This window comes from Grampus griseus, assembly GCF_964374135.1.
Source record: "Grampus griseus genome assembly, chromosome: 14".
NCBI lineage: Eukaryota > Metazoa > Chordata > Mammalia > Artiodactyla > Delphinidae > Grampus > Grampus griseus.
The window spans coordinates 32,841,950-32,864,377 of NC_139008.1; the positions used below are offsets into that span (position 1 = coordinate 32,841,950).

The 22,428-nt window shown below is 41.6% G+C and overlaps 1 protein-coding gene across 11 annotated transcripts in view; it reads right to left on the reverse strand.

The window, feature by feature from the left end:
• Nucleotides 1-22,428, reverse strand: part of RBFOX1 (RNA binding fox-1 homolog 1) — a 364,238-nt gene that overhangs the window by 87,052 nt on the left and 254,758 nt on the right. For all 11 annotated transcript variants that reach the window (XR_014297670.1, XR_014297671.1, XM_082669675.1 and 8 more), the window contains exon 7: nucleotides 18,422-18,475. Coding sequence is in view for 9 of the 11 variants with exons in the window: in XM_082669675.1 (XP_082525801.1) it covers nucleotides 18,422-18,475 (54 nt within the window). In the remaining 2 variants the exon portion in view is untranslated. The remainder of the gene's footprint in view (nucleotides 1-18,421; nucleotides 18,476-22,428) is intronic.

Genomic DNA, 22,428 nt, shown 5'->3' on the forward strand with positions numbered 1-22,428 from the left:
CTGCAGGCACTGGGATCCATGTGACAGCCCACGATCTTGGGATCATCAGAGCCTTTCCCAAAGCCTGTCACGCTCACTTGCGAATCAGAGTGCCATGACTGTCAGCATCCTAAATTCTGGCAAGATGTGGGTCCCCGCGGCCGCCCTCGGGCTGGATTTGGCATCTCCAGCGGGGGGAGGGTGAGCCAGGATCCATACCTCAGATGGGGCAACCCAACTCTTCCTTCTCACCTGGAGACCCCCCACTGTGTAGAGGACCATTCCTGGCCCATGGAGGGGCAAGGAGAAGCCCAGCAGGGGTGTTTCCTACCACAGACAGGAAGGGGAAACTAACTACATTTTATTTTCCTGTGCTGCCAACCCTTCCGTGAAGAACTTGGACTCAAACCAACTGGAACAAGGGTGCAGTTTCACCCCTCCAGGCCTTTGCACAGGGTGGTTCTTCTCCCAGGAATCCCTTCCTCTCCCCCTGAGATAATTCCCCTCCCTTTCCACTGGGCTCTGGCTTCTCCTCCTCCTAGAGACTGGGTTTATTTGCCTCTACCTGGCCAGGTTCAGCTTCCCTCCTCTGCTTTTCTAGATTGTGTTGCAATGGTCTATTTAACGAGTATCTTGCCCATGGATGCACTGAACTCCAAGAGGTCAAGAATCATGTCTTGGGCTTCCCTGGTGGCGCAGTGGTTGAGAGTCCGCCTGCCGATGCAGGGGACACGGGTTCGTGCCCCAGTCCGGGAAGATCCCACATGCCGCGTGCCCCGGTCCGGGAAGATCCCACATGCCGCGGAGCAGCTGGGCCCGTGAGCCATGGCCGCTGAGCCTGCGCGTCCGGAGCCTGTGCTCCGCAACGGGAGAGGCCACAACAGTGAGAGGCCCGCGTACCGCAAAAAAAAAGAATCATGTCTTACTCATCATCCTGTCCCCATGGGTCCAGGGACCTAGGCTCAGAGTCAGGAAGCAACTGAGGAGAGAAACTACGGGAAGGGATTCTGGTAGGCAGCCCTGTCACACTTTCAAGAAACAAAATTAGAACGTTAAAGGAAGAAAAGAAAAGCTGTTTTGCAACGGTGGCCCTTCCATTTTAATACCAAACAGGCAGAGCCACAAGCTAGTCCAGTGAAATGCCTGGGCCCTCCCTATAATTTCTGAATTAAAAAAAAAGTCAAAGAAACATTCCAATTGCCTAGCAACTGGGAATGACTGATTCGCTTCATTAGCTCCAAGATGAAGATGGGCTGGGAGATTTAGAGAAGGATGCTCTTATCTCTGTTGAAATGCAAAAGACAAAGACCCAAAGCATAACAACAACAACAAGACTTTGTAAAACATCTAAGAGCCAATGGGAATTCAGGAGCACCTGCCCTGTGAGGTCTGTGTGTGTCCCGTGCTCCTTGTGTCTCCACAGACATCTAAGATGTGCTAGTCCAGGGTCACTTGAAAACAGAGATCATTGCTGGAGTCCCGCTTTCCGGATGTCACTTGTCCTACAATGGGATCCAGGGCGTGCTGCCCCAAAATGTGCCTCAATGGCATATTGGTTAGTTTGAATTAAAGTTACTTAAGAACACTGAAACTTCTCTCTGCCTCCCTGAAAGCAGGAAATAAATCCCTCAGGTGAAAGGTGCCCTCCCAGCATCTGGAAGTAGAAGGACACCCTTATCATCAGAGATGGGGAATTCTGGGCCGAGAAGCTGCACCAACAAATCCTGTGACTCCTTTAATTTACTGCCCCAAGCTCAAACCAAACTCTGTTTACACTCTTTACTAATTCATTTTCCAAAGCCTAAGCTTCTTTGTGCTGTCAATCCCTCACACATTTATTGTCTCTTTGTCTAACAAGTATAAAAGCTGCCTGCTTTGGCCACTTCTTAGGTTCCATTTCTATGAGACCTCTGTGCACACGTATTAAAATTTGTTTCTTTTTTTCTCCTGTTCATCTGTCTTGTGACAGTTTTATTATTAGACCAACCACAAGAACTCAAGAGGGTTGAAGGGGGAGATTTCCCACCCCCCACCCCCGATACCTAGTAACTCTAGAAAGAGGGCTGAGGGGAAAAAGTCCCAGAGGGGACCATTACAGAGCTGCCTTCCTGTCTCCAGTGCTCGGCTCGGGAAAGATGAGGCTATGAGTTCATTCATTCAGCAGCCGTCTATTGGGACCTACTGTGTGCCCACTGTGTAGATCTGGGGTACACCTGCTGAACCCCATATGCTTATTTTTTTTTTTTTTTTTTTTGCGGTACGCGGGCCTCTCACCGCTGTGGCCGCTCCCATTGCGGAGCACAGGCTCCGGACATGCAGGCCCAGCGGCCATGGCTCACGGGCCCAGCCGCTCCGCGGCATGTGGGATCTTCCTGGACTGGGGCACGAACCCGTGTCCCCTGCATCGGCAGGCGGACTCTCAACCGCTGCGCCACCAGGGAAGCCCTAGGCCTTTTTTATAGATGGAAAAAACGGAGGCACAGAACAACGATGTCATTTACGAAAAGGCTTATCATCAATCAGAGGCAAATTCCAGGTGAGAAACCAGCTATCTGTGTTCCTCGACCTTTGCTCACTTTCTCAGTGACTCCTTCCTGCTTCTATGGTTGCTGAATGATTTTTAAAGCTTTTTATTTTTGATTAGAATAAAAGTAGGAAAATACTGGTTATGGTTGAAAAAACAAACTGTGAGCTGGGGAGAAAAGGAGACTTCACTGAAACAGAAACCCGCTGACTTCTTTCTTGTGGGAGCAGTACTTTAAGAAAAGGGGTGGTATCACCCAGGGTTCTCACAACCACTTGCATCCCCAGAATCCCCTGGAGGGTTGGTTAAACACGGAACGCCGGGCCCCATTGCCAGTGTTTCTGATTCCATAGGTCTGGGCTGGAGCCTGGGAACTTGTATCTTTCACAAGTTCTCATGTTGTCTGGGGACCATACTTTGCGAAACGCTGGAGAAGAGCCAGTCCCCCAAACCTCAATGCCCTGAGTTCTTTCCACCCTTACATCAGAGGTTTTCAAAGCCTCCAGAGTTTAAGAACCACCTGGGAGAATCTGAAGTGCTGTACCCTCCCAGGCCGCAGCCCTGAAAAGTGTGACTCAGCGGGTGGGAAATCTGCATTTCATCAGCAACCCAGGGTGATTCTGCTGCTCCGCAGATGCACTCAGAGGAAACCAGGCCTTAGGTCATCACAGATTTAGAAGAAAAATGAAAATGGCTAAATATATCTGGTCTGTTTACTTCTGCAGGCAAAGAGGTAAAATTTATTTACTTTTGATCTTTCCCCTTTTGTCCTTTGACCAGTTTTGCTTTGGAGCATTTCAAACGGAAAAGCGTACCTCACTTCTAGTCCAAGCTATTCTGTCAAAGTCTCTGGAGGCAGGCTGGGGAAGAAGGCACACAAAACACTAATCACATAACCCTAGAGAGCTCACCCTTGGTTTTCCATCCAGAAGAAGACATACGGCACTCCTGCTCTACTGTATGGGCTGAGTGGTGTTCCCTCAAAATTCATACATTGAAGTCCTACACCCAGTACCTTAGGACGTGACTGTGTTTGGAGATAGCATCTTTAAAGAGGTAATTAAGGTAAAATTAGGGTAGAAACTAATTCCTACAACTGATGTCCTCATAAGAAAAGGAAATTAGGACACAGACACTGAGGGAGGACCATGTGAAGACAAAAGGAGAAGATGGCGGTCTACAAGTCAAGGAGAAAGGTCTCAGAAGAAATCAACCCTGTCAACTCCTTAATCTCACACTTCTAGCCTCCATAACTGTGAGAAAATAAATGTCTGTTGTTGAAGGCACACAGTCTATGGTACTTTGTTGTGGTAGTCCTACCTTATCATGAACTCTGCCTTGAGGATCAATGAGGAGCTACCATGAGGGTCCCCTATGCAGCATCATATAAGCATCAAACTTCTGTTCTACTTAGAGACCTGGGAGGTTGCCATGTGGTCCCTGCCAATGGAAGCTACTGCTTCCAGTTGACAAATTCATCCAAAGCCTGATGATTTTGGCTTTTACAGTTACGCATTTTTTAACAGACTAGCATTGAGCTAATCCACGTAAGAATATTTTCACAGCTAATACCTAAAGCTTTTATACATGCCTGAAAGATGAGCTTCTCTGAAGGGTTATGGGAGCATTTTAAGTACAGAGGTATTTCCATTTAGGCACAGAGGCTGCAGAAAATATTGCATGTATATTTAATTCTTATAAATCAAATCATGTTCTAATTGCGCCAGGGGATTTCCATATTTAAAGGAGCCCTGGAGTGAATCTGTCTATGGTGTTCATAATGCCTCTTTCCAGTTTATTTGGTGAGTTTTGACATTCCTATTTAGAAAGAAACACGTCACATTTTTTTCTTTCCACGTTTTATTTTGATGTAATTGCAGAAAAAAGTTGCAAGGACAGTATGTCAGATCTCTGTAGAAATTTCTCCTTGATTCTTTATTGTTTGAAAAATGTAATGACTCGACTGTTACCTTAAGCTCCTGCCTCCAAATTTAGGCTAATAGAGGCTTTTAAAGAAAGCAGTTGATTGACTCAATATGATAATAAATATATCAGATCCTCAAATGTTACAGCGACAATTCCAAAAATTGCTTACTGAAGACCTGCTAAGTGCCCCGCAAACCTCTCAATGTTTAATTTGGATCATCCCCTACTCTTAACCCTGTAAGAGAGGTACTACTATTATATCTACTTAATGGATGGGGATACTGAGACAGAGAGAGTTTAAGGATCTTGCCCAAGATCACACAGACAGAAATATTGTGGTGCTGAATGCAAAATAAACCAACTAGATTCCTGGACCCATGGACTTAAGGCTAATCTTCTAAATCAAGTGCAGGCAAACTACAGTCTTCTGGTGAAATCCGGCCTACCACCATTTTTGTATGGCCATGAGTTAAGAATGATTACATTTTTATATGGTTGAGGAAAAAAAAGATCAATAGAAGAATAATATTGGTGACAAGTGAAAATTATATAAAATTCAAATTTCAGTATCTATCAATAAAGTTTTATTGGAACACAGCCACACTCATTCACTTGCATATTATTTATGGCTGCTTTATGCTACAACAACAGAGCTCAGTAATTGCAACAGAGAATGCATGGCCCTCAAAGACTAAAATATTTGCTACCTGGAACCTTACAGAATACATTTGGGGACCCTTGTTCTAACGTCTACTTTCTGTTTGGAACAATACTACTACTAATTGTCTCTCAGGAGAGCATTAGCCACTCCCCAGGAAACTGTCACTAAAAATTTCAGAGGGTATCATTTTATCAATACTTTGTCAAAATTTTAATTTTATTTCAGTTTTGTTTAAAAAACAAACATCCAAAAACAATTTGAAGACATGTTTTTTCAATACTTGTCCCAAATTTCTTTTTAATTCATTGTGGTTTAAGACAATGGAACAAGGAGAAATATGGTCCCATAAGGTATTTGTGGAAGGATAGCAATTCAGTTACAACAAAAACAATGCAAATAAATTTTATTTCCTAAGGCATTTGGCCTTCTGGGTCATGGGTGTCAATATATAGATAAAGGCCATCCTAGAGCTTTGCTTCTCAAATGCTAATATGAACTGAATCAATGGGTGGGGACCCTTTTAAAATGTAGATCATGATCTAGCAGGTTTGGGGTGGGGCCTGAAAGTCTACATTTCTAATAAGCTCCCAGGGGATTCCAGGGCCACCAACAACAGTAAAATACCTATGCAGGGACTATATAAACAATCTTCAGTACAGGTGATATTAATAAGACTGACAATTAAGATGCCATTGAGTTTCTGGTTCTGGACCGAGTATGTTCTACAAGCACTATAACTTTTTTTCTTATTAAATCCACAAGGAAACTAAAGCTGAGAGAGACAAAACTATGAGACAAAACTGAAATCTGAGCCAGCTTCGCATGACTCCAAAGCTCAGACTCTCTCATGAAGCCTATCAATGGTGATACTTGGTCCTGAGTTGATGAAACATCTCCTCCAACCTTGGAATGATAAATATCCACCAACACCTTTCCAACAAAATCGTGTCTAAAGATTCTGCAGTCATCTTCTGGCTGAAAACACCTGACTCTGTCAGGCTAAAGGTGTTAGCTACAACCTCCTGATCACCTTTAAGAATCTGCAATAGGGTTTTAAATCCAACCAAGGAAGCCTCTGGGCAGGATGTATCTTCTGTAGATAAGAAAAATCCCACTTGCAGGGTAGAAATAAGACATGGGGGAAGGAAACATGGAGGAGAAATAGTGAACCCTTAAGCTCGGATAATGTAGTTGGAAAAGCATGGGCTTTGGAAACTTTTAAACTTAGTTTTTGCTAGCCTCGCTAAGTGTTCTTGACCTCATCATTTAATATCCTTGAGCCTTGGTTTTCACATCTGTAAAATAGGGGCAAAACTATCAGTTTCATTAAGTATTGTTGTAAGGATTAAAACTATTACATGAAAGCGTTTGGTAAATAGTAGCTAATCAATAAGTGATCTCAGTAATTGTAATAATGGAAATAGTAATTATTATTATTATTTGAAATCTCAAAATATGGCCCGTTGGGGACTTTTTTTGTTCTCTTGTTTTTGTTTTTGTCTTTTTCTTTTAAGAAAGGAGTAGCCCATTGCTAACTAATGTACTGTACATAATGCTAAACATAATAGAATTAATGGAAAACACTTTAAGATTGGGAAATAATTGCAAACATTTAAATTTGGGAGTTTTAATGTTACAAGACATATGTCTGGCTTCTCTTGAGGAATCAGGAGATGGGGCCACATGGGTTTGGGCTAGTATTCCTGCCTGGCAGAGCCACTCAAAGTGATGGGGAGAAGCTACTCCTGCTATAATTGAGATATGTCCCTTCCAATTTGCACATTTCACTTACTGGTCTCACAACCTCCTCCTAAAGATATTTTAGTGTGCAATCTCTGCTCGGGAGAAAAAAAAATTACAAATTGTGCTTCGGCTGAAAACAGTGGAGTTTACAAGTCTCTGCAAAGAACCCAGATGGACTTCCTCCCTCTCTGCCTCTCATCCTCCAGGTGCGAGAGCTTCTATGATGCTACAAGAGTCCAAAAAGCCTTCCAGAAAGCCCTCCCTAGTGGCCCCCTCTTATATTTCACTTACTATTACAGAACTGGATTTTAGGAGGATCTGGGTATATTTGTGGGATGGCTGTAGAGATTCATCTTGAGTTTCCTTCTTATCCTAGATTAGGTTTAAAATCCTGAACTTATTCTTTTGGTGAGAGTAGAAAATACTATATTTCAATTCTGAATCTCTCAAAAAATAATCAGGTACATTTATTTAAAGATACTCCTAAATCTCTCTCTTTCACACACACACACACACACACACACACACACACAGAGCAATGGGCTGAAAGCAAGTATAGACTATTTCACCTGGTGAAAATTGTTTTCGAAAATGACAGAGAACTAATATAGAGGGTTTCAGTGTTTACAATACCACATGTATATCAAACAAACACTAGAAACATACAAACGGATTTATATTTTTTCCAGAGGAAATATCAATGATATTGGGGTGTTCGTGTTTTTAAAATGATACTGACTTTAACACAATGATGAGTGTACAGCGATTAACCTCTGCGTCAGTTTTAAATGTATAACCCAGTAACTAATTTAATCCCCTAAAAAAATAACAGCCGTTGGCATTATTCTTTGAGTAATCCTTGTTTAGTTTCCATAATGGTATACAGTTTAATGAAAAACTCATTAGAATGTAGCATGCAGCATAATTAATTCTGGTTGATTCTTTTGGTGTTATTAGCTAATGCTGGATTCCATTTTCCATTGGCTTTATTAATTTTTCATAAACCAATATTTTGACTGTAATGGGTTGTAACAGTTCCATAGAAGTTCTAGAAATGCGTTAACTGTCATCAGTGTAGTTAATCTAACTAGGATTTTGAGATTTGTGTGTTGGTTCTTCAACACTAAATTTTTTAAAAGAAAAGGGGACAGCTTCGTTTTATACTTGGAGAATGAGTATCTACGTATTATTAACAAAGTATATTAAACACTATTTAGCCAATTTGTCTCTATTTACACAACAACTTAATTGGCTGGGCTAATAACAGTGAACCATAAATTTTGAAAAGAACGCTGAAAGTGGAAAGCAAAAAAATCTTCAAAACGAAATGGTTTATGATAGAATGGTAACTCAAGTTAAAACATAAAGAGAAAAATGAACCCACCTCATTTTAAAAATCTCTGGTAATCTGCTTTCCTCAGAAAAGTTTTGGACAAAAGTAGGAGACACATTGTATAATAGCTTTTGTTGTTGGGCACCATTTGGTAATCCTGGGGTCTGTCAAGAACCCAGTCTCTGGGATTGGTGACCAGTCACCGATGTGGTCTTACATCTTTCAGGGCTTAACCCACATATATTGTTCATGATAAGACTCCGATTTGTTGCAAATGTAGGTCTGGGTCCTAATTCATCACTGTGTTCTTATTTTTTTTTTATTATTTCATTTATTTAATCAGAGCTTTCAATGGTTGTCAACCACTCAACGGATAAATTCCAGAATCCAGATTCCTTTTTATGGTATTATCAGGTCTTTAGCAACTTTTCTCTAGAAGGTTCTTTCTGATCTCAGTCAATATTTCTCAGTCTTTGGAGAAAACTGATTTTGCCTCAGAAATTCCCATCTCAGATGAACATCAAGTACTTGTATTTATTTTTAATTCTGTTTTAATTTTTCTCAGTGGATTCTGAAGATAAGGTTGAGAAACTCCTTTGGACGCTACCAAACTTCTCCTTATTTACCCCTACAATGATCTTCTCTCTGCCTTCTTGGCTGGCAAACTCTAACTTATCCTTCCAGACCCAGTTTATGGCACCCCTATCAATGCAGAGAGAGCGGTTATTTTCCAGTGGTCCAGGAGGTATCATCATTTATTATACCCTGAGTTTATTTGTGTGCATCCTTTACTGCCCTGCCAAATTCTGGAGGGAAGGGCTGCTACCCCAGAGCCTACCACAGTGCCTGGCACTTCCCAGGTCCTGAGCTAAAGGATGAATTAATGGAAGCCAGTGGTATGTGTGAATTCATACACAGCCTCTCTCTTTGGCCCTTCCTTGATGGACATCATATAACTGAGTGACAGCCAGCTAACCATGGGTTCATGCAGTATCGTGTAATTGCTACCAAAATGCAATGCTAAAAAACCCAAACCAAAACCAAAACACCTCCCCAGGGCATAAGCTTTGTGTTTATTAAATCTGGAATCTACAGCCAGGGTCAGCAAAGTAGGGGCCAAGGCTTTCACAGTTTTACATAGCTGGTTGGTGGGGAGAGGAAGATGACTATTTCATGACACATGAAAATTACATGAAATGTAAATGTCTGTGTTTTTAAATAAAGTTTTATTGGAACACAGCTATGCCTATTCCTTTATGTATTATCTATGGTTACTTTCGCACTAGAAGGGCAGAGCTGAGTAGCTGTGGCAGAGACTATATGGCTCATAAAGCTGAAAGTATTGACTAACTGGCCCTTTACTGAAAAAGTTTGCAGACCCCTGCTCTAAGTGAAAAAGCCACTCATTCCTTCCTCTTTCATAACTAAATTCAGCTTCATCTTTTCTCCTAGAATCAGCAAACACAGTAGTACGTCTTGTCTTACATCACCAGCCTCATCCTCACCACTTCCATCACGATCACTCTTGTGATATGTTCTGAGCTTGCCAACTCCATTTTCTTTTTTTTGATGTTGGGCAGGAAAGGGTTAACTCAGCAAGCCCGGCCCGCTCAAACCTTGTGCATCTCCCCCCAAAGCCTTGTCTTTAGGACTGGTCAGCTCCTGGGAGATGAGTTCTGAGCCCGTGGAATATTCTAGCTGATGAGATTGTTTTTGGATGCCTGTGGCCTTGGGCTACACAGTACCAGTTTGATAAGATTGTTTATGGAAGCAATGTGATTTATGGTGAGTACTTATTTTTGCTCTTTGGGCTAAGGTTTGAGTAGTTGAGGTCAGTCATGGGTGCTCCAGGTCTACGTGACCAACTCCCCCCAAAAAACTTGACGCCAAGGCTCAGGTGAGCTTCCCTGACTGGCGACACTTTGCATGTGGTGTCACACATCTTTGCTGGGAAAACGAAGCACTTCCTGTGACTCTACAGGGAGAGCACACCCAGGAGCTTGCGCCTGGTTTCCTCTGGGCTTCCCCCCAGGTGCTCCTTCCCTTTGCCAATTTTCAATCTGTAGCCTTTTGCAATAAATTGGAATTGTGAGTGTATCAGCCTTTCTGCATCCTGTGAGTATGTCTAACCAAGCCAGCCAGCTCTGCAGCATAAATCAAACTATGCTTTTCCCTCTGGAGTCAAAAATCATAAAGGAATGCCCAGAAGAGGAAACATTTGGGCAAATGTCTCTCTTTCATTCTTTGCCATCAATAACTACAGCTGCTTGGACATCTTTAACAGTAGCCATCAGCAGGGCATGAGAATTTTTAAGATATCTGGTGCATAGGTCACATCTTTACTCATGTGCTTCTATTAGGACCGGGTTTTTCAATCTCAGCACTGTCAGAATTTTAGGCCAGATCATTCTTCGTGTGGGGGCCCATCCGGGGCACTGCAGGGTATTTTGCAGCATCCTTAGCCCCACCCTCTAGAGGCCAGTAGTGAACACCCCTCCCCCCAGATGTAACAGTGAAAATTGTCTCCAGAAATTGCCTGATTCCTTTGGGAGGCAAAATCACTCCCAGTTAAGAACCATCAATCCAAAATACTGGATTAACTAAAGCATGTCTGTGTAATAGGGAAGAACAAATCTGACTCCACATTAGATCTGTTTCTTTTACTTTAACCTTTGTATTCTTTTGCTTTTGCTTAGAGTTAAGAATGTTGCCTATAGCCTGAAATATACAGGATAGCTATTCACAAGGCTCTGACCTTTAAGAGTACAACACTTTTCCATTCTTGTAGAGATAAAGTTGCAGAACAGAGAATAACATTTGTTTTGTTGGAGGTTTATAGGAACATCGTGACCTGAGCTATGTGCACAAAGGATTCCGACACCAAGAAGTGGGCAACAACCAACCTGGCCCCTCCTTCGCCTTGCCTTTAAAAATACTTTGCTGAAACCCTTCAAGGAGTTTGCGGGTTTGGGGGCAAGAGCCACCTGTCTCCTCGCATGGTTCTTTATATAATAAAGACCTTTATATAATAAACCTGTCTCTGCTCCAAACTCTGACGTTTCAGTATTGTTTGGCCTCCCTGTGCCTCAGGCACAGGAGCTCGCGTTTAGTAACATATGGGAGGTAACTTGCAGGGAAAGGAATTGGCTTCCTAATAAGATATACAAAGATAGGGGTTTGAATCAGCTCTTTAACCTTTGAAGTAAGCAACCTTGGGCAACTCCACTCCACTGGATTTCTACTCTATCTGCAAAAGGAAGAAAATGACACTCATCCTGCAAAGCTGCAATCTCTGTAAACATATGTAAACATCCCATCATGGGGGTTGGGCATGCAGCCAGTAATATTAAATGCAAAGATACTCTTCCTAATTGCCATTATATTCTATGACCTAATGAATGGAAGGCATAGAGGGGGTGCCCTCATCTACTACTGAGGAAGCTGCATCGGAAGGTGGTGAAAAATATGGGCTTTGTGGTTAGAAAAAAGACCTTTATATAATATACAGATGCTTCACAAACTAGTTCTGTGATTTAGGAAATGAGATAAACTCTCCACAAAAACCTTGGTTTCATAATTTCTACAAAGAAGATAATGCTGTAACATTTTTATTAGAATTGGAGGAGACGCAGAGTTTAGCACAGCGCCTGGCACAGATTAAGCGCCCAGAGTTGGCTTATGTTGCTGATGTTTTGAGTTGCCGAGTATATTGATGAGGGCAACCTAGAACTTTCCCTATGAAATTTATCCAGAGCCAGATACCCGAACCTCATCTTCCTCCACAGCCTAGTGGTGGGGCTTCTCCTACAAGGACCATCCTGTCACTCCCTGCTTTGGGGCAAGCTCACCTTGCTATAGCCTTTCCATGCAATAGAATGGGGACCCATTTATTTAGGAAATGCAGTTTTCAGCACATAAGCGAGTGCCGATCCTGTTTGAAGATCCCCACAGGCTCCATCAAAGCCGAGCTGCATTCCCTCTGTAGGACAGGGAAGGACGCAGATAAAAATTAAGGCCAAATGTGGCCAGGGATGGAGTGAAATCCATTAAGACAGAAGCAGGGAGGAGAGAGAAGAAGCAAAGTGAATTGCCACCAAAAGGGGAGGCAAAAGTAAACAGATGTACGAGATAAACTCTTTGAAGTGGAACATTTCCAGGCTGAAAATCCTTTGCTCGGGGACTTAAATCTGGACTCTTCCGTTCCAGTTCACTGAAGTGCACTGCACTGGAATCTGGCAGATGTGTAAATTATACACAACGTCACCGAGCCAAAGGTCATTTGTTCACAAGAAGCAGCTCCTCACTGCCCTGGCTCTGAGTCCAGGCGAGGCTGGTCCTCTGGGTGGATATGCGCAACTTTAGAGTCATGAGGTACACCTGAATATTTGCTGCTTGGAGGGGCTCTGGGTGGTGGCAGGTGCCTTTCCAACCCACCTTATACTCTTTCAGGATGCTAAGGCAGTCACCCAAAACGGGGCGTGCTTTGTACCCAGTCTTTTGGCAGATCACCCCAAGCCCAATCCAAAGTCTAGGATTGTGACCAATAAAAGAAAAGCAACTTAGGTCAGGTTATCCCAGGTTCTGGACAAATTTTACATTTTTTCAGATGCTCTTGTATCCAGATTGCAGGAAAGGAAATGGAAAGAAGTCCATCCAAAAGTGTGGCTAAAGGTCATTCTCTGAACTGTGATGGACTCAACCAAGTGAAGTGGGGGGAGGGAGACCTACATTTACCTACTTCTGACCCAATTCTTAGATGAATCATGGTTCACAGTGGCCAAGAGCCCATAGAAAACCAATACCTTTGTCCCGGTAATCCAAGGTCAAATACACCTGCCCTTTCGAGCTACGCAATCACAGAGCACTACATCCATCCTCTTCATTTTTAACCTTTATATTGAGATCCCAATCCACTTTCTCATCCCCTAGCCTGGCATCAAGTCATGTGATCCGTGGCCAGGCTTGTGCCGACGTGGACACAATCCAGGTGACTTCAGCGATCACACTAATCTCTTATATCTTTATCTTACTTTACAGTCTGTGAAGATCTTTTACACTCATTATTTTATCTGATCCTCCCTATAACCCCAGGATAACCTAGTTTCAAGACCTGGCCACTTTTCAAGTGTGACTTTGCAGATAGGTATGCCCTTCTTTTAGCACCCGTCATTTTGTTTCACTCCCCACAAAGCAGAAATGTTTATTTTCAGAAGGAGGATCCACTCAGGACCCCCTTCTTTCCTCCCCCGCAAAAGCCCACTAATAATAATAGTGTCACCAAGACTATTGTTCACTGTCATCTTCAAGGTTTCCAAGTCGATTGACTCTGCATCTCTCTCCTTTTGAGTTTAATTGTGTATTTCTAGTCATCAGGACCTTACTCTATCTTAGATCTGCATTGCATTGGAAGATCTTTTCCTCTCCCTATTGATCACAGCTCGTGGAGTAATTTAACTCAATTCCAATTTTCCTTTGCAGGCGGGGAGCTCCCTATCCACGGAAGTGAGTTATGTGCGTTCAAGTGGTGCATCTTACGAATCTTGTGAAGCTTTGCTGCCTTATAGCCCCACTGATGGAATATTTAATCACAGAAATGAGTTGGCAGATATGATATAAAGTGTGCGTGAGCTTTGCAGCCATCTTACCACAGCAAGTGAGAAACGGATGACTTTGCCATTTGTCAGGACCATGTCGACAGTTGTGTATAGCCTTCTGTTATTTATTTTTATTTTGTTTTACTCATGTATGAAGATTAAAGGTGCTTTCAATCAGCAGTTTTGTTGGCTAGCTATCATGATTATCCCTTAAGAATATCACTTTTTTTTAAAAAAACCTTTTTATTAGATGGCAAAGGGGACTTCTCAGAATGACAGGAAACTCTAAGAATCCCTGTTGAGGCCTCCGCAGCGGGATTCCTAAAAACCCTATTTTTAATTACACGAAATAACCTGAGAAATGCTACTGGGAACAGATATTTGCAGACGTTTTACTTCTACTTAGTGCCTTCAGTTTTATTTTGACTCTAAAATGGAATGCCTGTACATGCTGGCTAGTGTTTGAAACTCACCTGGGCATTTTTTTGTATTGACTTATCAATCATTTGTCATGAGAATAAGCCTCAAGGAGTCTGAAGATGATTAGGCTTAGGAAATAATCAATGCTGCTGCTTAGTTTTATAGGAAAACACCCACTTGTCTTTGGAGGAGATTTATGTATGTTCATGGAATATGCTGATTTAGATGTATCTGCTTCTGGAAACTGGTATTGGATAAGAATTTAAAAGAGTTCTTGCAGGTATAAAACTTGATGAGAGTTCAGAAAAACCACCCCCAATGAAAGACCTTTCCTAACAGCTTTCTAAATGCTTCTCTTAGAACGTGTGTGAGGGAGAGTGCATGTCATAATTTATCAAAGCAAATTAATACTGTTCAGCTAGTAATTAAAGATCCTCATTAAGAGGTATAACTGCTCTCCCCACCCCCACCCTGCGTGAGCAATAAAAACACACTCCGGGCGTCAAGAGGTTACAGACGAAAATCGATAACCTGCCATTTTATAATTAAAGGGAAAATAAATGTTAGGGGAAAAGTCCACTAAATTAGCAAAATTACCTTTAGGAGAAATTGAAAATATTGATTTTAATTTACAAAATATGTGCACTTTTCATGCCCCATTCTGAGAGACAATTGGAGACTGGGTTGTTAATTCTGCATAAGCTTCATAAAATCAATAATTATACTATGGGAATATTGTGATCTTTGTCATTAACACGAAGTCTTATATATAGAAATGACTAATAAAATAAGGCTGGCTCTCTGTGTCAGGCAGATACAGGGCTGACCTGTGAAATACCCACAGCAAATCAATGACAAGGTCTTCATTTCAGCTCTGGGGCACATTCAAAATTCCAAGATAAATCCAGACTATGTTTGTAGTTGGGGAAATTTAAAATGCCCCCTAGATTCTTAGTCATGGGTATTTAAATGGATAACATGAGGCATTATACCTGGTTATGGAAATGAACACATTCTACAGCTCTATTTTGCATATATGCATTCCACAGATACAGGTGCCTGAAATTTTAGATGTAAGCTAGCAGGATTCTCAGTGTTTGTGGGTCTTCAAGTATTTAAAAGGAATCGTTCTGGAGTGTTGGATCTGCAGCAACACTTCCCCACATTTCTGAATATCATGAGCTCTGTCTACCTACATAGACAAACATACAGGCCAAAAGAGAAAGCCTCTGATTATCAAGGATAGCCCAGATATTGGCAACACCAAACACAAATATTCAGATTTCTCAAGTAACATTTACTTCTCCGTGCCCCCTCATCCCCCCCCCCCCTTTTTTAGATTTAAGTTTACTGAAGCAGCTCATAGAAATAATTATTTGGTTGTCTGGGCTCCTGAAAGCTTCCCCTGGCATAAGCAGTTAATACGTCTGAATACTGTGGTATTTGGAATAATCCAAAATTATTATCTTACTTCTCTTCTTTAATTTGACTGATTTGGAGAGAGCAGTAGCGTGATCTACTATCAGAGGGCACAGTCAATAAGAATGATGACTTTTAACATTCATAAAAAATAAAGCAAAGTAACCTGGTTGCAAAGAACACAGGCTCTTGATTTTAGCTGGCTTTTTACCAGCTGTGAAATCTTAGCCCTGTGATGCAAACCCTTTGTACCTTAGTTTCCACATTTGGAAAACTGCCATGAGGATTCAAACACATTAATTTAGGTAAAGTGCTTAGAACAGTGCCTGACCATAAAAGTACTCAATCAAGAGTAACCCTTATTACAACTTATTTTCTCCCCAGAGTCCAATGATCTTTTTTTTTTTTTTTTTTTTTTTTGCAGTACGCGGGCCTCTCACTGCTGTGGCCTCTCCCGTTGCAGAGCACAGGCTCCGGACGCGCAGGCTCAGCGGCCATGGCTCACGGGCCCAGCCGCTCCGCGGCATGTGGGATCTTCCCGGACTGGGGCATGAACCCGTGTCCCCTGCATCGGCAGGCGGACTCTCAACCACTGCGCCACCAGGGAAGCCCCAGTGATCTAACTTTTGAGGCTGGGCCCAGGGCTTATCTGAATGGCTGCTCTAATGTTCTAAAAGTTATGCAGATTCATGTATTCTCGTACGTTTAAGTCATTCTGAATTGTTTCTTCTGTCTTAATGGCCTCTTACACACCCACAGATATGCACAGAGGTTTGAAATCATTGGAAAGTAGATATTTGGTGTTTTCCTGGTTGCTTGAGCCAAAGGCGACCAGCAACTACATTGCGTAGGGCTGGAAAAATGTACTTTCCTCTCTCTGTCACAATTCGTACATTCATACCCTACCTCCTCATTGAATGGTTTCTTGCTTCTTGCTCTTGATCTCATTATTTTGGGGGAGAAAAAACATGCACATAGGCACGTGCACAGACACGGACGGACGGACAGACACACACACACACACACACACACACACACACACACACGCAGAATCTGCCACCTCTTTATTCCAGAGACTCCATTTCACCCAGCACTCCCAGCAGATACACAGAAGCTGCTTTCCAACTTCCTTCTTGCCCTTTTGGGGGATTTCATTTCTCTGAAGCTTTGGACAAAGATGTATCCCAGCAATATCTGTGCCCCCCTGAATTGATAAGCTGAGCACTGAAGGACTAGTCCTCTCATGAATTAAAAGAGAATCTTTTAGTCTAGTGGTACACTCAGAATTCAGCAGAATCAGCTCTCAGTTAACTTTCCCCTTATGGCAGAGAGGTGGAACATTAACTTATTTATTTCTATTTCCTTGACATTTATATGGTGCTGCTATGCACCAAACACTCTTCAGATATTAACCCATGTAATTCTTATAAATACCTGTGCGTTTGTTACTACTATCATCTCCCATGTAACAGATGAAGACGCTGAGGCACAGAGAGGTTAAGTAACTCGCCTAGAATCACACAGCTGGCAAGTAGAGAAACCAGGATTCCATCCTGGGCTGCCTGATAGTAATGCCCACGTTCCTCACTCTATGTGTCCCCTCAGGAAGTGGACCCCACCACATAGCCATGGAAAGCCTTATAGCTAGGTCTTGCCTCCCCAATAAGAGTCAACACAACTACTTCACTATTAGAATCCCTGGTCGTAACCCAGGCTTGTAATAAAATTCACACATGAAGAACAACTACAAATATTGCCTACCTAAAATCCAGAACTCAGCTACCACACTGGGCCTTCCAAGGTTTACCATCTATTAAAATCAAGTTGGGTTTTGTGCTAGAGTAGCTGTCTAAGTTTCCTATGTTCCTTTGTCATCCACTAGCGTCAATGTTTAGTTTCGGGAAGATGACTGACGTAGGGCATCTCAGAAGAGACAAAGCAAGGGGTGTGACTTACCATCAAGAGATTACAAAATGAGTGGATCTAAACCAACGGGTCATTGATTTCTCCTTATTAAAAAGCAAGGGCCACATCAAAGCAAGACTTCTTTTCAACATCAATGTGACAAATCTACTAAGGTTCTCAGGTGTTCAATGCAGCCTTGTTCATGAGCAGGGAAGTAACAGGTAGAAGTAACAGGCTATGCTGAGCAAAAAATCTCAGCTGCTGTTGCTTCTGAGTTACTCTCTCCCCAAATCTGATGACCAAGTTTTCTGGGACAGTGGATTTGAGTGGCAGTTGGGTGGCTGGGAAGGGATGAGGAGAAAGCTATATACCCTTGAAGGCAAAGCAGAGAGAAAGGGAATTGCTAAGGGAAATTGATTAATGGAAAAAGAAGGACAACTTAGCTTTCCTAGTTTTCTAAATAATCCTTCTCTTTGCAATTCCAAAACACTGGCACATTATTGGGATAATTAAGCCAACTCTCTGCTTTGCCAAGGGAATAAAAAATGCAATTCCAAATGGAAACGTATGGCTGAAAAACACGTTCAGGCACATTGAAAGAAAACAGGCATGAGCAGCTGTCCATTTGTTCAAACCTCTTGAACAAAATCTCAGTGCTTTTTTTGAGGCAAAATCAGTGTGAAATGTCACAAGGAGCCGCGGCTCCATGCTTATGCCACAATGTAACTTACATGATTCCCCTTTATTTTTTTAAAAGCTTTTAAACACTTTTGGTTTTGCCTTAAAAAAAATCATTCAAAACTTGCTAGGATAGGAATTTATCAGTTCAGATTATTTTATAAACCCATTCTTTATGGGCAGGCAAAGCACATTTAGAAAAGACCAAGAAGACATCATGCAAAGAGAAAACTCTTTACCTGCATAGAATTCGGGACTGTACACTGCACCCACAACTGGATTCAATTTCCAGCCTTAAAACAAATACACAAAAATGTTATCATCACATTTGATTCAACAACTCCTATCATTGCAAATTAACTACAAGTCAAATGGGTTGGTGTATTTCTTTTTAATTTTAAAATTAAGAGGATGTATAGTTTGGGCAGGCATAAAGAATACTTGAAAACTATACATAGGAAAAATAGATTTAGGCCCTTTTTTGATTTTCTGCCAATACAAGTTAATAGCATGGAAACTACTGACCAGCTACAGATGAACCTTTTGAAAAGGATGTGATAATTCATTTCATCCCATATCAATATTTTCTAGAGCCCCTATAATAATTTAAATTTTTTGGTCTTCTTTCATGGATCACTGCTAGATATTCCTTTGTATTAAGTTCATCCCTTTGTAATACATCCCTTTGTATTAAGTTTGCAAAGTTTTGGAAGATGAACAGAATTCTTTGCAGAAACATATTCTGAAAATCGTCATTCCTAATTGTGACCCAGAGACTCTACAGAACTCCAAAGTGCTTTTTAAATCCCAAAGAAAATGACATTTATCCACTAGAGATTGTGTGGAATACATTTCAAAGAATTCAAGAACCATAAAAATTCTTAATAAGCATGTGATATCTAAGGTAACTTTCAAATAACCTGTATATAGGATTAACAGAATCCTGTAATGTTCCAAACGTTCCACATGGTGCGTTTTCTGTAAAATGAATCCTGGCCCTTTAGAAACTTTTACTCAAGAAAAGAGCAAACAAGAATATTTGCAAATCAAGCTACCCTCATTACACACCCACTGGGCACTATTTAGGGAACAACCTCAAAAGATGATCATGTTTTAGGGTTTGGTGATCATTTCCTGCTCCTGCTGGTAAGTCTTTATAAAAGCATCTATTACAGACTTGCCAAAAGACACTAGACAGGTGTGGGAAACCTTGTGTCTTTGAGGTGAAGGTCAAACATCAGAGGTCCTCTACTAAATGCTCCTGAGAAAAGGCAATGGTGAGAGTTGTGATGTGAGAGAAGGTATTTGTGACAAGTACTCTCTGAGCTCTTCCCAGAGGGAGAGGGTGTGCCATCCTATTGCCTGGTCTAAGTGATGAGCCTGGAAGAACAGCTGAGAGGTGACCGCAATCTACTGATCCACTAAGGAAGACAGAGGCACTATATTGCAATAGATTGGCCCCTGGATGGACCTAAGAACTTCCTAGAACTTTCCAAGAATGTTTTGTTTCTAGAAACTTTCCATTCCAATTTGAATAAACTAGCTGGTTTACAGCACCCAGGGTGATCTTAGGATAGGGTTTTCCAAAGGGTTATCCTTGGATTACTTGGCAGGCATATTAATGGGAAACTCCTGGCTGCAATTTTAGACCCAGAGAACGAGACATGAAATTCTGAGATGTATTGTCCCAGGGGCTTCTGAAACTCCATATTGTCACCTTCCTCTCCTATATTAAACACATCTTATCTTATAGAAATTCCTATAGTGGTATAAAAATAAAAATTACCCCAATCATTTCAGAATATGTGCTCTATAAATATGGAAAATGACTTCAATTTGACCAACTGAAATTCACTGCTTCCTAAAAAAGAAAATACTCAATTTCTGAGGACATGTCCACATTTTAAGTCATTTGGAATCAAAGAGAAAATAGAGCAAACTGGCTGCAAAGAAAGTTTCAGGGTTATCTGGACATATTTAATTTTCTCTTGCTAGTTTTTCACAGAAATCTAGAGTTTGTGAAAGAAATCTATACATAGCCATATTAAGTGAATAATTAAGTTATGAATTTATTACCCTTCTTCTTCCCTCTGTCCTCCATCTTACATCCTGCTTATGCCCCTACCTTTTACTGGTAGTGGAGACAGGGTCGTTTTGAAACCATTGTTTCTTTTATGTATTCTTATTAACTCCCTTAAATAATTCCTTTTGCACACGAGGCTGGGACACACCATTCACTGAATGTGGAACCATTGATCAACTTTGATGTAACTCTCAAAGATTGTAAGTTAGGCCAACAGTCTTTCATTTTTTTTCAAAGAAACAGATTTCTCAGTCTTTCATTTTTCTCAAAGAAACAGATTTCTCAGAGGTGTCTAAGACTGTCTAGAAATCATGTTTCTTTCATCTACATTTACCTTCCTCATTTCCTTGGGCTAAGAAAACTCTATGTATCTATTTATCTATCATCTATCTATCTATCTATATCTATCATCCATCCATCCAACCATCTCTATCATCACTCTCTCTTTCTTTATTATCTATTTATCTTTTGACTAATCAATCAATCTCTCAGCTCTTGACAAAGCTGACCTGATGTCTTCTTAGGGCATGCTACTTAATGCCACTTTCTAACTATCTACCAATGATCTACCAGTTTACCAAGTCTCCCCATGGAAAACTTCCATTCAATATAAACATAATAGAAACAAAATGATACTCTCCCTCCTCAGAAGATCTATGCCATCTCACATTTGCAAGTATTAACTGAGAGAGGTAATTGATAAGGTCTCCTCTACAATAAGTCAGCTGGGATCTGTGAGCAGCAAAATGAAATGAGACTGCTCAGGTAGTCATGGGAACATCAGTGCAGGTTTTCCCTTCTTCCCATTACTGGTCTTTTCTCCTAAATAAGGCTGCTCTATTCCCACTGTAGGAAAAATAAAGGCTTTTCTGAACCACACCACAGGCACGAAAGTTCAACTTCTCATCTCCCTCCTCCCCTGAAGCAGATTCCTCACCAAGTCTTCCCCCCTTCAGCAAATGGCATCTCCATCCACTTGGTTCCTCAAAACAAAATTCTTGATAAATAATGCCTTGATGCTTCCCTTACCCTCATATCCCATGTACCATCCATTAGAAAATCCTGTTGGTTAGACTTTGAAAAGATGTTTCCACTATCTCCACTTCCCTCCCTCACCAATGCCACCATCCCAGCCCAAGACATTTATATTTCTTAGCTGGACAAGTCCATGGCAACAAAGTCCTAACTCTCACCATCTTCTCTTCCTCTTTTCCTAGTGGCCAAACCAATTTTTAAAAGTAAATCAGACATGTCATCCTGCTACTCAGAATTCAATAGCTTCCTGCTGCACTTAGAACACAAATTCTTTTTTTTTAATTTATTTATTAAATTTATTTATTTTTGCCTGTGTTGGGTCTTTGTTGCTACGCGTGGGCTCTCTCTAGTTGCGGTGAGCAGGGGCTACTCTTCGTTGAGGTGCATGGGCTTCTCATTGTGGTGGCCTCTCCTGTTGCGGAGCATGGGCTCTAGGCATGCAGGCTTCAGTAGTTGCAGCATGCAGGCTCAGTAGTTGTGGCTCACAGGCTTAGTTGCTCCGTGGCACATGGGATCTTCCCGGACCAGGGATTGAACCCGTGTCCCCTGCCTTGGCAGGTGGATTCTCAACCACTGCGTCACCAGGGAAGCCCTAGAACACAAATTCTTTACCTTGGCCTACAAGCCCACACAATCTAACCCCGGTCCATTTGTTTTGTACCACTGTTCCCTTTTCTCCAAACTGTGGTGACACTGGCCTTTTTCATCTTTTCAAAACAACTTAAGATCCTTCTAGACCAATCTAGACCATTCAGGATTGTATCCACTGCTCGCTCTGCTTGGAGAACTCTGCTCATTCCTCAAAAGTTGACCTGATATTATTTAGGTCTCCAATGTCTCCCCAGGGCAGGCTGTTTAATGCCTCTTCCTTCCCTACTCTTACGGCTGTCCCCTGATTCAATTCCCAGTTTTGTTTTCTGCATAGTGGTTAACGCCGCCTGGATTTATCTTTTTTCTTTTGTTGCTTGTTCTTAATTGTTTTTATAAACTTTCTCCTTCATTAAAATTAATGGTGAAGTGAGCGGGACTGACTGCTGTCCGATGTGAATTCCCAACATCTAAAGCTGTTTGGCAAATAGTCAGTGCTCCATATATTTACTTAGTTTTGCTCTAAAGGAACTGAAAGAA